The sequence below is a fragment of the Aquarana catesbeiana genome, linkage group LG02 (assembly GCF_042186555.1).
Source record: "Aquarana catesbeiana isolate 2022-GZ linkage group LG02, ASM4218655v1, whole genome shotgun sequence".
Taxonomy (NCBI): Eukaryota; Metazoa; Chordata; class Amphibia; order Anura; family Ranidae; genus Aquarana; species Aquarana catesbeiana.
The window spans coordinates 170,601,396-170,620,136 of record NC_133325.1 but is presented as its reverse complement, the minus strand read 5'-3'; the positions used below and the strand labels follow the sequence as shown (position 1 = coordinate 170,620,136).

Sequence of the window (18,741 nt, the reverse complement as noted above, 5' to 3'; positions counted from 1 at the left end):
CCGACCTGTTTACTTCACAATACCCTGTCAATAAAAGGCATCGGCCTATATGGTGTACAACAGACACCATTTTGTTACTATACCACTGGAGCCTTGTTTATTCAATAGTTATACCACAGGCTGTTTACTGGCTTGATTTCAAACCCCAATTGTATAAAAGAAAGCTTTCCCTGTACCTCTACCTCATGACAAGACAACCATATTGCAAATATTACAGCCATTCTAATCGAGATATAAACCTGATTGCTTATACATATTATCAATTGCAGTGGATAGGACATTTTCACGCAAATACCTGTATGTATGACCTGTATTTAGGAACAAGACCTAAATACCATAGTCCTTTGGCAAAAGCATGATGTGCTGAGGTCTCTTTCTTTATCAGTGACAGGGCTTGGTAACTCATGCCTCAACCAATCTTATATGCTTGAGTATTGCTGTACCACTTTGACTTTCAGCCCAGATATAAAACTGGGCAGATTCCCCATTTCACACTTTCTTCTATCTATTATATCTAGCAGTGGATAGAATATTTCCCTTGCAAATTCAGAAGACCATGAAGAATGACCTACAGACAATCATTCTGGCGCACACATCACAGAACTTTGGTTTCTTCAAGTAATGATCCTTGAATTTGTGAGGTTTGTCATTAACAGGACGAGGTGGCTCTGGAGGAGGTTCAAGGTCTTCTTCTTCTTCTTCCTCTTCTGACTCATAGATATAGTAAATGATTGGGCCCGAGTTGGGCAGCTCGCCATTTGGCTGAGTCTCTGGGCTTGGAGGCTGGGGCTCATCTTCCTTCTTCTTCTTTTTGAACATTTCCTTTAGCTTCCGAACCTGAAACAGATAATTACACATTTATTAGAAGAATAATGTCATAGTATGAATAGTAATGTTAGCTTATATTTGGTCGTTGACTATGGAAATTGGATGCAGGACTCTAAAGCAATTTGGGGGCACAAATCAGGGGGATACAATGAATTAGTTAGTTAGTTAACTGTATTATTGAGCTAGATCAAATGAATGGTGCAATTGGGATGATTTACTAAAAAAGGGGAGGCTGTTTAGCTAGAAAAATGTAATTTTGCTAGCACATGATTGGTTGATTGAGATGAACACAGCTTTGCCGAATTTACTAACCTTAACTTTACAAAGTAAAACACACTTTGGCATGTGAACAGCATGACTCCTTTAGTAAATCAACCCCATTTTGGTAATTAAAGATGTAAAATAAAATGACTCATAATAATCAAACCTGATTTAAACTTTACCCTGTGACCTACAAATCTTCACAGTTCTGTGATGTTACCGTTCTTTTACATATGGCACTATGTGGTTGGATTAAAAAATGATATGTAACTGGTGTTTATTAGGTATCTAGTTTTCCTATAACTATACGACTTTTAAAGCAGAGTTCCGCCGAAAAAAAAATAATTAAAAGTCAGCAACTACAAATACTGCAGCTGCTGACTTTTAAAATAAGGACACTAACCTGTCCAGGGCACCCGCGATGTCCTCACCCGAAGACGACCCATCCCTCGGCTCCTGGGTGGAGGCGCTGGCATCTCCAGTAAGGGAATCAGGGAGTGAAGCCTTGCAGCTTCACAGCCTGGTTCCCTACTGCGCATGCGCGAATCGCGCTGCGTGTCCTGACTGGTCCCTGCTGTCTTCTGGGACCTGTGTGTCTCCCAGAAGACAGCGGGGGGACGGAGGATGGGCCGGACATGGCGTAGATCGCCGCAGTACTGGCAGTACTGCATTGCAAGACACAACCTTCATGAAAAGCTAATAATAAAATGTATGAGCATTAATGTATGGAAATTAATAGCTACCCTCAATAGTATATATATATATATATATATATATATATATATATATATATATATACAGTGGGGACGGGAAGTATTCAGACCCCCTTAAATTTTTCACTCTTTGTTATATTGCAGCCATTTGCTAAAATCATTTAAGTTCATTTTTTTCCCTCATTAATGTACACACAGCACCCCATATTGACAGAAAAACACAGAATTGTTGACAATTTAGTAGATTTATTAAAAGAGAAAAGATTAAATATCACATGGTCCTAAGTATTCAGACCCTTTGCTCAGTATTTAGTAGAAGCACCCTTTTGATCTAATATAGCCATGAGTCTTTTTGGGAAAGATGCAACAAGTTTTTCACACCTGGATTTGGGGATCCTCTGCCATTCCTCCTTGCAGATCCTCTCCAGTTCTGTCAGGTTGGATGGTAAACATTTGTGGACAGCCATATTTAGGTCTCTCCAGAGATGCTCAATAGGGTTTAAGTCAGGGCTCTGGCTGGGCCATTCAAGAACAGTCACAGAGTTGTTGTGAAGCCACTCCTTCGTTATTTTAGCTGTGCGCTTAGGGTCATTGTCTTGTTGGAAGGTAAACTTTCAGCCCAGTCTGAGGTCCTGAGCACTCTGGAGAAGGTTTTTGTCCAGGATATCCCTGTACTTGGCCGCATTCATCTTTCCCTCAATTGCAACCAGTTGTCCTGTCCCTGCAGCTGAAAAACACCCCCACAGCATGATGCTGCCACCACCATGCTTCACTGTTGGGACTGTATTGGACAGGTGATGAGCAGTGCCTGGTTTTCTCCACACATACCGCTTAGAATTAAGGCCAAAAAGTTCTATCTTGGTCTCATCAGACCAGAGAATCTTATTTCTCACCATCTTGGAGTCCTTCAGGTGTTTTTAGCAAACTCCATGCAGGCTTTCATGTGTCTTGCACTGAGGAGAGGTTTCCGTCGGGCCACTCTGCCATAAAGCCCCGACTGGTGAAGGGCTGCAGTGATGGTTGACTTTCCACAACTTTCTCCCATCTCCCGACTGCATCTCTGGAGCTCAGCCACAGTGATGTTTGGGTTCTTCTTTACCTCTCTCACCAAGGCTCTTCTCCCCCGCTCAGTTTGGCCGGACGGCCAGCTGTAGAAAGGGTTCTGGTCGTCCCAAACGTCTTCCATTTAAGGATTATGGAGGCCACTGTGCTCTTAGGAACCTTAAGTGCAGCATAAATTTTTTGTAACCTTGGCCAGATCTGTGCCTTGCCACAATTCTGTCTCTGAGCTCTTCAGGCAGTTCCTTTGACCTCATGATTCTCATTTGCTCTGACATGAACTGTGAGCTGTAAGGTCTTATATAGACAGGTGTGTGGCTTTTCTAATCAAGTCCAATCAGTATAATCAAACACAGTTGGACTCAAATGAAGGTGTAGAACCATCTCAAGGATGATCAGAAGAAATGGACAGCACCTGAGTTAAATATTTGAGTGTCACAGCAAAGGGTCTGAACACTTAGGACCATGTGATATTTCAGTTTTTCTTTTTTAATAAATCTGCAAAAATGCCAACAATTCTGTGTTTTTCTGTCAATATGGGGTGCTGTGTGTACATTAACCACTTCAATACCAGGTACTTAGACACCTTCCCGCCCAGGCCAATTTTCAGCTTTCAGCGCTGTCGCAATTTGAATGACAGTTGTGCAGTCATGCTACACTGTACTCAAACAATTTTTTTATCATTTTGTTCCCACAAATAGAACTTTCTTTTGGTGGCATTTGATCACCTCTGCGGTTTTCATTTTTGCGCAACAAATTAAAAAAGACCGAAAATTTTGAAAAAAAAACAAGTTTTTCTTTGTTTCTGTTAAAAATTTTTGTAAATAAGTACGTTTTCTTCTTCAATGACGGGCACTGATATGGCTGCACTGATGGGCACTGATACGGCGGCACTGATGGGCACCGATGAGGTGGCACTGACGGCACTGATGATGGGCACTGATAGGTGGCACTGATGGGCACTGATAGGTGGCACTGATGGGCACTGATAGGTGGCATTGGTATGCGGCACAGATGGGCACTCATAGGTGGCACTGATGGGCACTCATAGGTGGCACTGATGAGCACTCATAGGTGGCATTGATGGGTACCTTATGGGTGGCACTGATGGGTACTTATGGGTGGCACTGATAGGTGGCACGGATGGGCACTGATAGGCACTGATAGGTGGGCACTGATGGGCACGGATGGGCACTGACAGGTGGCACTGATGGATACTGATGGGTGGCACTGATGACACTGATTGGTGGCACTGATGCCCCTAAGAGTGGCATTGCTGGGCATGACTGCAATATAATGGTGCCAATCAGTGCCCATTTGTGGGCACTGATTGGCACAGATTGGGCACTGACTGGGCACATTGGGCACATGTGGATGGCCATGGGGTACATACCTGGTCATCCACATGTTGCCCCCTTCCCTGGTGGTCCTAGTGGCGATCCCTGGTGGTCCAGTGTGGTAATCTGAGGGGGGGGCTGCACTGATAAATAATCAGCACAGACCCCCCGCCAGGAGAGCCGCTGATCGGCTCTCCTCTACTCGCATCTGTCAGACGCGAGTGAGGAAAAGCCGATCAACGGCTCTTCCTATTGACATCGTGATCAGCCGTGATTGGACACGGCTGATCACGTGGTAAAGAGCCTCCGCCGGAGGGTCTTTACCAAGATCAGTGGAGCGGTGTGTCAGACTGACACATCGCTTCACCGATCGCCGCGATGCGCGCCCCCGCGGGCGCGCGGCGGCATGTTATACTGCTGGACGTCATATGACGCCCAGTCAGGATAACTGAACCACCGCCCGGCCGTCATCTGCTATCAACATCCCATATGCTTTTAAACGATAACACGCAGTTATAATCAATAAAGCAAAAGCAGCGCTCTTCTGGTGTATTACAAACTTTGCTTACCAACAGTTCAAAATAATTGCACCATGTGACAGGTTAGTCCATAAAAAACAATACCTATTGACAAAGACAGAATGACGAAATGTCTATGGGCGTGACCACACGGCTTGTGATGAGAAGGCCAGCAGCTGCGAACTCTACCTGGGAATCCCTGCTAATAGGATTTCTAAGGATCGGTGAGAGAGATTGTGCGGCAGAGTGTATTATACATATTCAAATGCTGTTTTTTAGTTGGGCCACTCTTTTTTTTTTCAAAATTTCGGTCTTTTTTGTTTATAGCGCTCGGGAACCATCCAGCGTTGGCAGTGTCTTGCCATAGAGATAAGTGATTAAAAGATGGCCACCACTCAGCTCTATGCTCTTGAGGGACCAGAGCAACGTCATGATGTCACTTATGGTTCTCTGGCCATGTAAATATGGTTTGTAATTTTTCTTAAAGCAAAAGATAAAAAAAAAATGTTTTTGATCTTTTGCTTTTAATGGTAGAGGAAAAATTTGGGGTTTTTAAAGGGACCATGTAAAAATGTAAAAAATTGTAAACGGTGTAAACATTGCTTGCACCACATTTGTGAGGTATCAACCGCGAACGTCTGAGTGAGAGCAATAATTCTAGCACTAGACCTCCTCTGTAATTCTAAACTGGTAACGTGTAGACATTTTTAAAGCGTCGCCTATGGAGATTTTTAACTACCGTAGTTTGGCGCTTTTACACAAGCGCACGCAATTTTAAAGCATGACATGTATCTATTTGCATAACATTATCTGTCATTATATATATATATATATATATATATATATATATATATATATATAAATTGGAGTATATATTATGCTTTGTTTTATTAATTCATTAACCACTTGCCTACAGGGCACTTTTACCCCCTTCCTGCCCAGGCCAATTTTCAGCTTTCAGTGCTGTCACACTGTTGCACGGTCATGCAACACTGTACCCAAATGACAATTTTATCATTTTTTTCACACAAACAGAGCTTTCTTTTCGTGGTATTTAATCACTGCTGGGTTTTAAATTTTTTGCTAAACAAAACGAAAAAAAAATGCAGATTTTGAAAAAGTTTTTCTTAGTTTCTGTCAGTACATTCTGTAAATAAGTAATTTTTCTCCTTCACTGATGTGCACTGATGAGGCAGCACTGATGGGCACTGATAGGCTGCACTGATGGTCACTGATGAGGGGGCACTTATGGGCACTGATGAGGAGGCACTAATATTCTCTAATATGCTGCACTGATGGGCACTGATAGGTGGCTCTGATGGGCACTAATAGGTGGCACTGGTGGGCAATGATAGGTGGCATGGATAGGCGGCACTGATGGACACTGATGGGCGGCACTGATGAGCAGTCACTGATGGGCACTGAAAGGCAGCACTGACTGGCATCACTAATGGGCACTGATTGGTGTTACTGATGGGAACTGATTGGTGTCACTGATGGGCACTTCTGGGGCTGTACTGTAATCAGGGCACTGATTACTTGTACAGGTCTCCCCTGCAAAGAGATGCCGCTGATCGGCGCTCCTCACCACACACTCTGTCAGTGTGAGCTGACTTCCTTGTTTACATAAGACTGGCTGTGACTGGACACAGCCGATCACATGGGTAAAGAGCCGCATCATCGGTTCTTTACCGAGATAGGGGTCGCGCCGTGTCCTAGGAACATGCAACAAGAGTGCATCTTACTATACGGCGGGCGGGAAGTGGTTAAAGTGTATGAAAAACTGCTGTACAAAAACCGTGTGACCTAAAAAATTGCGATGACCACCATTTTATTCTCTAGGGTCTCTGCTAAAAAATTTATATAAAATTTGGGGGTTCTAAGCTATTTTCTAGCAAAAAATACTGCTCTTTACTTACTTACAAAACTTACTTACTTACTTTAACAAAAATGTCAGAAAAAGGCTGGGTCCTTAAGTGGTTAATAGCAACATTGGCTAGTTCAGCAATTAATATTACAAAGAAAGGATGTAGCCATAGGAACAGACTTAGTAGTGAGTTTTGTTAATGCATTCATGGTACATGGTGTATATTTAGGGCATTCTCATATAAATAACAACATGCTCACATAAATAACAACACAATTGATGCTAAATTGAGCTTCTTTTACTTATTTTTTTATGTTTTAATTTTCTTCTGAAAAGAGATTAAATTGTTTAAATTCATTTAATAAATATCCACTGCAAATTTTTATTTCAAGGATCTGAAAACAAAGTCCAATTCATTTTCAGAAGTAAGCATAACACAACTGGCTCCTAATAATTAATTATATTGACAGGCGGATTGATAATATTCCATATGGTCAATTAAAAAGCATAAAAACACATTGTACAAGATACCAGGACTGTGGAATGCAGGCAAATATTTACTTGGCTAGGCAGCTGATCACAGACAATGACAGATGCTATGAAAGGCATAGAAGTGTGATATGGAAAATTTTCTAGAAATACCAGCTTTAACTGTAAAAAAAATGGTTCAAACTTAAGAATAGCTTTAATGCAATAGACCCTGGACATATTTACATAGTTACATAGTTACATAGTAGGTGAGGTTGAAAAAAGACACAAGTCCATTAAGTCCAATCTATGTGTGTAATTATGTGTCAGTATTACATTATATATCCCTGTATGTTGCGGTCATTCAGGTGATTATCTAATAGTTTCTTGAAGCTATCAATGCTCCCCGCTGAGACCACCGCCTGTGGAAGGGAATTCCACATCCTTGCCGCTCTTACAGTAAAGAACCCTCTACGTAGTTTAAGGTTAAACCTCTTTTCTTCTAATTTTAATGATTGGCCACGAGTCTTGTTAAACTCTCTTCTGCGAAAAAGTTTTATCCCTATTGTGGGGTCACCAGTACAGTATTTGTAAATTGAAATCATATCCCCTCTCAAGCGTCTCTTCTCCAGAGAGAATAAGTTCAGAGCTTGCAACCTTTCTTCATAACTAAGATCCTCCAGACCCTTTATTAGCTTTGTTGCCCTTCTTTGTACTCGCTCCATTTCCAGTACATCCTTCCTGAGGACTGGTGCCCAGAACTGGACAGCATATACTAGGTGCAGCCGAACCAGAGCCTTGTAGAGTGGGAGAATTATCGTTTTATCTCTTGCGTTGATCCCCTTTTAATGCATGCCAATATTCTGTTTGTTTTGTTAGCAGCAGCTTGGCATTGCATGCCATTGCTGAGCCTATCATCTACTAGGACCCCCAGGTCCTTTTCCATCCTAGATTCCCCCAGAGGTTCTCCCCCCAGTGTATAGATTGCATTCATATTTTTGCCACCCAAATGCATTATTTTACATTTTTCTACATTGAACCTCATTTGCCATGTAGTCGCCCACCCCATTAATTTGTTCAGGTCTTTTTGCAAGGTTTCCACATCCTGCGGAGAAGTTATTGCCCTGCTTAGCTTAGTATCATCTGCAAATACAGAGATTGAACTGTTTATCCCATCCTCCAGGTCGTTTATGAACAAATTAAATAGGATTGGTCCCAGCACAGAACCCTGGGGACCCCACTACCCACCTATGACCATTCCGAGTACTCCCCATTTATCACCGCCCTCTGAACTCGCCCTTGTAGCCAGTTTTCAATCCATGTACTCACCCTATGGTCCATGCCAACGGACCTTATTTTGTACAGTAAACGTTTATGGGGAACTGTGTCAAATGCTTTTGCAAAATCCAGATACACCACATCTACGGGCCTTCCTTTATCTAGATGGCAACTCACCTCCTCATAGAAGGTTAATAAATTGGTTTGGCAAGAACGATTCTTCATGAATCCATGCTGATTACTGCTAATGATATCGTTCTTATTACTAAAATCTTGTATATAGTCCCTTATCATCCCCTCCAAGAGTTTACATACTCTTAATTAAAAGGTTACATAATTGTTATCTTGACACTTTATAGAAAACCAATTAAGATAGTTATATTTTGGAAATGACTTCAGAGATTCTGTAGTGCTTAAATGTTTAAAAGTAAATGTTCACCCAGTTTGAACCAATCTACAGAAAAACTAGAAACAGCACTAGCCTAGCAGAAGATGGCAAAAGGCACATAAATAAATACATATCCCTCAAATGAACCTTTTGCATGTAATTGAAGACTGGATGATTGCCTGATGTTACTGCTTCAAATGAGTCACCATGTATCAAAGTACATTGGAATAGGCACGTCCAGCAAGCAATCCTGTCACTGACAAATTGTTGCTAACAGGAATACTCGCTAGCCATTGCAGCAAGATGTTGCTCTCACGTTATCCAGGGAGATTTGGCAGCATTCTAGGCCAGCATAGCAATGAGTCAATAGAGGTATATGGAAGCCTCTTTCTGATGATTCTTCTGCTTGCAATGTGTCACCAGCATAATGGCTTATGTGACCTAAGACTAAGTCTTAGAAAAGAGGCTCCTAGTGTCTGGAATACACAGGATAGAAGATTTCTAGCAGTTCTAAATTCAGAAAACATTAGCTAGGTGTTGGGGTACTCCAGCCTAAACTTTGTTTTAATAAGGCTGTGTCTACAGTGGCTGTTTTCACTGTGAACCAAAAAGACAGAAACAGATGTTTTTTTGTTCCCATAGGGCAGTGATCACCTTTGCTTGCCTTTCTCTGGCCCACCAACTAACACCAATGATGGGGCACCATTCCCCCTACTGACACCATCAATGGGGTACCATTCCCCCTACTGACACCATCAATGGGGTACCATTAACCCTACTGACACCATCAATGTGGTACTATTGTGCTCATTGATATAAAAAACAGGGCACTATTCCTCTCATTAAAACCAATGATGAGGCACTGATGCTGGAGCATTTTATACTCCCACTGTTCACAGTCTGGCTCCCCTAAAGCCTAAAGGACAGTAAACTGGCCCTTTGCTTAGAAAGTTTGGCGACCCCTGCTATAGGGGAATTACTACTTATTTCCCTGTGGTGCCGGAAAAAGAAATTAGGAGAAATCTTTCTATGGGGACACCAACAGAAATTAAAGGTTCTTTTGCCCCACTCAATTGTAGCGCTACCCCCAGAGAATCCGCTTAAGTATGTTTGGTTCCATACTCTGCCTCTCAATCCTAAGAACAGCCTCAGCCCCTCTTGGCACACCTGGCAATAGTATAAGTGCAATGACCAATGAGAAACGCACACGTTATGATAAAACAGAAATTGTCTTTACTACAATTTTTCTGTGGAAAAGTAAAAGACAGTATATATATTCAAGTAATCAACTGCAGAGCAATAACTGAGATTAAGAGCAATATAGCTCAATACTATATTCAGGCTGCTCTCAGTGGATTCAAAACCTGAGAATAACCCAAAAGCAGAGGCAAACACTTCAATAACAATAAATCACAATATGGCAATCTCTACCAGATTGGTTACCTCTACTCAAATTGGCTCTATGAGTCCAGGCAGGAGGAGAGCAGAGGAATGACACTCTCTCATGTCAGACCTCTCTCTTCTGTTCCCTGACACCACAGGCCCAACTACCAACACTGTACTTAAATCAACACTTAAGGAGTTAGCTTCCAAGGCAAACTATCCCACACACCCACTACATATACCGAGCCCTGGACGTGTGTGCGTGCCTGTATGGCACCAGTAACTTCAGTCCCTTTGAAGAAGGATGAGGCCTTGGGTCTTCAGCTAGCCACTCTGGTTGGTGCACTTAAACCCCTGAATAGCAGAGCCAAACAGTACAACTGGCCCGGATTATCAAGTAAAGAATGCAGGCTCTTCCTCCACAAGGTGAAAGGACAATGGTGTCTGTATACAGTGTCTCTGCATCTGGACGACCTGGTGTCCTGTGGCCCTATAGGTGTCAGCAAGGTAACTAAGAGCAACGATGTCTGTATACAATGTTCATAGAGCTGGATGAGCAAAGTGAAGCAACTCTAACTGTGTGCAGTGTCCTTGTGTTCTGCAAATGGGCAAGTGCCCCTTTCATCAAATCCTGTGGTCAAGGCCCAAACGAACGACTTCTAGTGACCCAACTGGTCACCTTGCACTGGAACACTTCACCCCAACGGTGCAGGTATGTCTGGATGTGCACCTGCAATCCCCCTCTCTCAGGCTGGATGGTCCAATCAGCTGTAGACACCTTGAACAGTGCCGTGGACTGGCCTAGGAGGCAGCACCTCTCCACTGGGTCCAGTCTCTTTTCCTACCTCGTGATAACTGAATTTCCTTAGATAAGCAAGATGGAGTCTTTTGTTCCTTTCCTGTTGAGCGGGGCGATAGAATGTCCAATTTCCGTTGGTTTCCCCATATAAAGATTCCTCTTAATTTTTTTTCCTGATACCACAGGGAAGTAAGTAGTTATTGCCCTATAGGAGCATAAAGGTTCTAACCCTTCACTACTCTATCCAAAAAAATCATTTGACTGGCATTCCATTAAAATGTGGTTGTGCCATTATTGAAAAAAGGATCTTTTAGTGATTTGTGGTTGTCAAAACAAGACTAACAACTGCAGTTATTGCCAGCAAAAAACAGCTTTTATAGAGAACATTTCAGAACACAAACACAGGAGCTGCAAATGATTTCATTTGTGCAAGCTCCAGGACGGTAAAACTGATTCTGGCTCTTATACCAAGCTATTTACCTGGTACAAGCTTGCAGGATGAAATTTCTGATTTTTGAAAATTTACTGGGTGCATGGTTATTCTAGGTCATCAGGTAGTAAAACCAAAAAAAAACAAAAAAGATCTGGCCACACAATGACTGAGAAAGTGTTAACTCTTTAACTTTGTAGGGGATTCCTTACTTTTAGAGTGGTAAGGATGTGGAACTCCCTTTCACAGTTGGTGAGGTCAATTCACAGGGATATGGAAAATCGAAGTTACACACACACACACACACACACTCAAGTTGAACTGGATAGACTGATGTCTTTATTCAACCTTACCAATTACTCTATGTAACCATGTAAGCCAAGATCAGGATGACAGTCCTGGATGATCCAGGGAAAATCTGATTGCCTCTTGGGGGATCAGGAAGGATTTTTTTTCCCCTGCTGTAGCAAATTGGAGCATGCTCTGCTGGGGTTTTTTGCCTTCCTCTGGATCAACTGAGGGTACGATATTTTTTATTTTATTTATTTATTATTTTTAAGGTTGAACTGGATGGACTTGTGTCTTTTTTCAACCTGACTAACTATGTAATTATGTAACCTGAAGCTTTAAAAAACAACTCCAGAAATTGTACCTCACTTACTCATGTCCTGCTATTATCGTATGTTAAAGAAAGAAATCAAAATATACCCAACTTTTCTGGCCTAATGAATTAGCCCAACCCAAATGCCATTCCCCAGTCCAGTTAGCAGCAAAAAAGGGTACTCGCATTGCGGAAAATGCAGGAATGTGGGTGTGGCTTACCTCAGTAGTCGAGTCCCTAGTAACAAAGCAAAACAAAATCAGAGAAGCATACAAATACAAATGCTGTGGTCAATGAAGATAATGGCAAATAATTTGTGGAGCATATTAAGCAGGTCTTTAAGGGTTTATAACAGATAACAGGTTCACTATAGCAAGAAGATTATAAATCCACAATGCCACCTTCTCTACTGCCTACAATTTACCATTATTTGAAATGATGTGTACTAAGTACAAAAAACTCCAAGCTATTTCACAGCAACAAGTCTGTACTTTTTAAACCACCAAGCTCAGTGTAGTAAATAAGCATTACTATTAGGGCCTGTGTCGATGGGCTTTGGTTTATTTTAGACAGTTCTTTCATTCCCATACAAATCTATGGAAATGCAAAACCCCCTTGAAGCAGGTTAAATGCAAGTCAGAAGGATGTCAGGCACAGGACAAATGCACCTGTCAATGACTCTTGAATGATCCTAGAAGCATCTCAAACGAATGCCATGGACACAAGCGACATAGGTCCTTATATAGTAGAGAATGTAGGACTGTGGATTTCATATCTTGGACCACTTTTCCATGGGGTGCCAGCACCAGAGATCGACTGTCAGGAAAGGTCTCCTCCGCTGGTAATATCGATCATTTGGCGTGCAGTACTGAGGTCCACCAGCAGGTGTCTCCTGGCAGTTTGGAGCAGTCGAAAGAGCTTTTTCCTGCTGGTATTCTGTCACCTTTGGGCTGCAGTACTGGCATCCACCAGCGGAGGAATCCTGGCAGTATGGAGCAGGTATTCCCCTCTGCAGACAGGTGTCACCTGACCTTAATTCAAAGCTGCAGTATAAATACCCGGCAAGTGCACACTCATCTTGCCCTGGTATTGTCCTTGAGCCCTGACCTGCATCCTGTTACTCTGATCCTGAAACCTGATTCCTGAACCTGAAGCCTGATTCCTGGAACCTGTTGGTCCTGTTCCCTGTCTGTTACCTAAACCCTGGACCCTGAGCTTTGTACCTGACCCGTCCCTCCTGTGATCCATCCATCCTCTCTTGTCCTGTTTGTTTCCCTTCCCAGCTACTGATCTCCTGTTTATGACCCTGGCCTGGCTTGACTACGATTCTGGTACTCCCTTTTGCTACATATGCTGGTTGTGTATTATCACTGTTTGGTTGTTTGGTTTGTTCACTCTGTATTGGTGGTGTGTTCACATGTATATGCATTTACCTTAATAAACTTACTTTCACCTATTTATGTCTGGTTCACTCTGTTGCAGTCCACACAGTTCTGGTCTTATCTGGTATATGATATCGACCATGTGAGCGTTTTCTTCTGTGTAATTGGCCAACATAAAGACCTCTTCTGCCTTTATGTTATCCTGTCTATCTTGCCTAATTCATATCAGCATTAAGCTGTAGTCCATAATAAATCCTGTATGGTCTAAAGCTGGCCACACATGCACAGATTCAACACTGGAATTACATCTAAAGATATCTCAAATGCACAGCTGGTCTTTAACAGCCTGATTTTGACACTTCAACTAGTATCCAGCTCACCATAAAATATGATTGCATTGGAAGTGTGAACGATCTCTTAAAATTTATCTAAAGCCACATTTGAAAAAAGTGTTGAACAGAATGGTGAAGGCTTAGAACCTCTGTCAGCTTTTTATCATGGAAAAACACAAGGGGAAAGGCGCCTCTGGGTGTAGTATAAAACCAATTTATTAGAAGTCAATGTGCAAACAACTCACATTTGGATGATCAAAAAACAGCATGTAGTGGATTGAGGAGATGATCCATCATAAGAACAGTCCGTCAGGTCAGTCACAATAACCTCTGCTGGCTTGCCGGGTGTGTGGCTTGCTGTACACCACTGTTCTAATAAATTGGTTTTATACTACACCCAGAGGCGCCTTTCCCCTTGTGTTTTTACTTCAGATCCTGGAGCTCGGTTTCAGTTCTTTTGGTAGGCAGCCCTGGTTGTGGATCCCATACCATTATTTCGTTCCCCTATGTTTCCTACATGGACTGTCATGGACTAATATATCATTCCCCTCCCCTCTAATATAGTATCATATATACCATACCAACAGTATTTGTGTTTAACATCTGCCAATTATGATGGTTTTACATTCTTCCAGTTTTTGCGCCTTTACTTGTGTATTGAGCTTTTTATCATGGTCTAGAGATTCCTGCTGGGGAAAATAATATAATTCAAAATTTGGAGGGGAATTCTTCCAATAGACACACATATTCTGGTGAAAGATGTCTTATGCCCTGTACACACGGGCAGACTTTTCGGGCAAAAAAGGTCTGACAGTCTTTCCGACGGACTTTCGACGGATTTTTGATGGACTTCCGACAGTCTTTCAAACGAACAGACTTGCCTACACGCGATCACACCAAAGTCCGGCGGATTCATATGTGATGACGTACGACCGGACTAAAATAAGGAAGTTCATAGCCAGTAGCCAATAGTTGCCCTAATGTCGGTGTTCGTCCGTCGGACTAGCATACAGACGAGCGGATTTTTCAATAGGAACTGGGTCCGGCGGAGTTCCGACGTAAAGATTTGAAACATGTTCCAAATCTAAAGTCCTTCAGATTTTCGACAGAAACAGTCCGCTGAAGGTCTGATGAAGCCCACACACGGTCGGATTGTCTGCCGGATTCGGTCCATCGGACCAGTCTGGTTGAAAAGTCTGCTCGTGTGTACAGGGAATTAGAGATCATTGCCCTCACTTTGAAGAGATTGCATCTAGCTTCCTGTTTTGTCTATGCAAAAGTAAAGGAAATAAAATCTCCCCAGTGGAACATAGAGAACAAAAAAAAAAAAAAAAAAAAACATGACAGGGGGTTTGCAAATACTAAATCCAAGATGAAATAAAAAAAAAAAGTTTTGGCTTCAGACACACTTTACATTTCGTATTATTAATTTAAAATTTTAATATAAAAAAGATCATTGTGCAATGTCAGTAACTCATAGCAAATAATATTTTTTTCCATTTCTCTGACTGTTCCAAACTGATAAAAGAAGAAACACATGATTGGTTTCTGCATGTTGTATGTCATCATTACACTTTGCATTGCCTTGGTAATTGAGCGTGTAGCTCATTTCATCTTTTGAATCTTAATTGTATAGTTAACCCCTTGTCCACCTTATATGGGAAATAAACTTTGAAGGAACAATGATATTACAATTAAAAGCATAATGATATTTAGGAGTCCTCACATTTTCTAAAATCAGTATATAGAGTATATTCTAAAATCAGTATACAGTATATTCTTCCAAAACCAAACTTCTGTACAGGAAGATGCAGAGGTGTCTTTTTATGTAACTATTTTTTTATGTCTGTGTTGTGCATACTCTGGGGCTTGTCACACTGTGTGGTGTGTCTCTGCAGAGATGCCATGCATGACATTGTGCAGGAATGTGACCTGTCCTAGGAATGTGCGCACAACAAATGGAAAAACATTTCCTCAGAGCCCTGCTTACATTACTTTTCAAGTAGCTATTTTAAAGGGACGTTAGAGTACATTTTTAATGAGGTCGCATTCTGAGTTATTAACGTTTACTGGAAAGTAGGTTTTGATGTGACTTTTTCTACGCTTATTATTCCATATTTTCAGGAACCCATTTCATCAACAGGTTTGTAGATAATTGTTTGAGCACCTATCTGTTAGTTAAAAACAACAATCAATAGCCTTGATGAATGACTACTGAAGTCAATTTAGCCATCAAACTGTTTTCAGTCAGTCTAAAGGCCGGTACACACGATAAAAAGATTGGAAGAAAAATCTAGCACGACGAACAATCGGCTGATTATCTGATTGTTAGTATAGTGCTTTTGACAGAAGATTACGACTTTTTGGATGAAAAACCTGAAGGTGCAGACTAGAAAATTATTATTGTAAGTGAACACAACGTCCGATTTTCCTTTAATTAGCACAGTTTTAGAAAAAAATCGTAAGAGCAAGACTACGCATTCTCTGAAACGAAAAACTACATTACAAAACAATTCAACACATTACATCTGATAATTATTCGTCCGATAATCTCATTGTGTGTACCAGGCTTTAGAAGACTGTTGAAATAAATGGTACTAAGCAGGAAAAATGGTATGAATATGCCAGAAGAAATTATGGCTTCCCCCGAGAAATTATAATAAACTATTGTGTTATTAACAAGACTGTAATCTAAGACTTCATAGGGTAGGAAATGTTGGCAATTATACATTAATTTCCATACATACTACACATTTAAGTAAAACACCATAGTTCACAACTATGTGCTCCTGTGATGTGCACTACATAATGAACCATTATATTACACACAATAGGGCCTCATTCACATGGTATTTTAGTGCCAGCTGCAGCAAGAATTCAGCAGATTCCTGCAGCTGGATTTACAGGTGGTTGCAACAACTCAGCCTGTCCAAAACAAGAACAGACTGACAGCAGCATCAGCTGCCCACCGATGTTTTGATATAAGCACACATGGAGCGATTATCTGCAGTTAGGGATAGTTTGCATACCGGGGATTACATCCAAACACCAGCAGACAGCTGTGGTCACAGTAAGCCTGCCTTTGCTTTATACAGGCTGAGCCATGGCAACTACCTGTGAATCCAGCTGCACAAATCTGCTCAATTCTTGCTGCAGCTGGCACTAAAATACCGCATGAATGAGGCCTGAAGCCTTACACTAATTTATAGGATAAAATGACAACAACTATTATCAATAATCAACCCAAGGGAGAATAACGTAAATACCCCAACGTGCAAATAAAAAAAAAAAAAAAAAGATTTTTCATTGATTGATTCGTGATCAATACAGTGATTCGAAAGTTATTTACAATTTTTTTTAGTTTGAAATGATGAGTGATGAGGGGTCTGCTTTTCATTTATATCTGCGTGCCAGCTGTGGATTCCTCCTCTCCATTTGTCCTGGTGATTACTGTCTCCGCGAATGAAAGTGGTAGAAAATCCCAAATTTTAGTATCACACCAAAACAGGAAGAGAGGTAGACTCTTCCAGCTGGGCACACTGTTCCAGTGACAATTGTCTATGAAGGGATATTCTGCCACTTTGGAAAGAGTTCCTTTCATTTTCTAATTTGTCTACAGAACATCTACATCTCATCAACACAACAAAGATGGCAAAAAAAAAAAATATGACATAAGTTTTAACCATTCCCTACTCTGTCCAAAATGAAGTGTTAAAACATTTCTAAACCCAAAAACATAAACAAAATATATTGCATCTCACCAGTCCATAGATGTGATGGCTACGTTAAATTTTTTCGGGCTAAGGATGATTTTGGCAAGCACAGAAAAATACCTGGAAATTTTGCCAGAAATGTAGTGTCCTTGTCACTTTCCTTAGGATGAAAAATCAACACAAGTACACAAATATACTTAAAGTGGAGCTCCACCCAAAAGGGGAAGTATCACTTTAAGGACTTGTCCCCCACTCTACTGGAAAAATTGGCACTTTTGAGGAGTGGGGGGGGGGGGGGGTAGGAGCGGGTACCTGATTTTCACAGTAAAAAATGTCAGGGGGGAAGGGGAACGCTACTTCATATCTTTTTGTTCTACCCCAAACTTGACCACTTCTGAAAAGAGGTCAGGAGGCTCATCCAAAAATTCCTGATGATCCTGCCTCTTTTTTTTTTACACGTTTCGACCATTCTGGCAAGAATTTACAAGAAATCGATTTTACATCACCTCCTGAATGCTGCCAAGTCATGTATTCCCCTCAATTGGAAACTTTTACACCCACCGACCACCAGTTGTTGGCTTCATAAAGTGGAAGAAATAAATAGGATGGAAGACTTAATACAAACGGGCAACACAAATGTGAAAAATACACCAAGACTTGAAGATTATGGGATATGTTTGTCCTCTCTGAAGAAGGGGAAGCTCTATTCGAAACATAACTTTTATCTCAATGAAACCTCTTTTCTCTGGCTGCCTTGTTGCAACGTACCATCTCAAACCTCCCTTCCCCCCCCCCTCCCCTTTTTTTTCTTCCCTCCCCTCCCAACTTGCCCCTCCCCCTCTTATCCTCTTTACTTCCTTTCTATATCCTCTCTTTTAAGAAAAAGACAAAAAAGGGTGGGCAGCCCTGTGTCTCCCTTTTAGTAATTTGTCTGGTGAGATCTTGGAGGTTAATGAATATATTTATACTTATGTTGATTCCTTGAAATGTATGTATTTTCTGCTGTTATCTACTGGTTGGATATATTTTATGTTATGTAAATGGACACACCGATTTTTATACTCTATTGATTTGATGCTGCCTTTCCTGGTTTAAATAAAATATTTGAAAAAAATAAAATAAAATAAAATAACAGGAGCAGAGGATGGTAGGTCAGCTTACAGGGCATCACCATGGCAGAGGATAGGATCAGCAGTTTGTAGGGCAGTGTACAGAAGCTATCGGTTTTTAGGGCAGTGTACAGGGAGTCAGCAGGGCAAAGGATGGAAAGACAGCAAGGGATGAGCTGAGGACAGGGGTAAGCAAGGTGAAGGACAGGGTGGAAGGAAAGAGGACAGGGGTCACTGCTGGAGAAGCAGAGGACAGGGATCACCATTGGCAAGAC

The 18,741-nt window shown here is 41.5% G+C and overlaps 1 protein-coding gene across 2 annotated transcripts in view; it reads right to left on the bottom strand.

Moving 5' to 3' along the window:
- The window catches only part of STAC3 (SH3 and cysteine rich domain 3), a 158,975-nt gene that overhangs the window by 107,118 nt on the left and 33,116 nt on the right, over positions 1-18,741 (bottom strand). For both annotated transcript variants that reach the window (XM_073613823.1, XM_073613822.1), the window contains exon 2: positions 573-837. In XM_073613823.1, coding sequence (XP_073469924.1) covers positions 573-819 — 247 coding nt within the window. In that variant the 5' untranslated portion in view covers positions 820-837. The remainder of the gene's footprint in view (positions 1-572; positions 838-18,741) is intronic.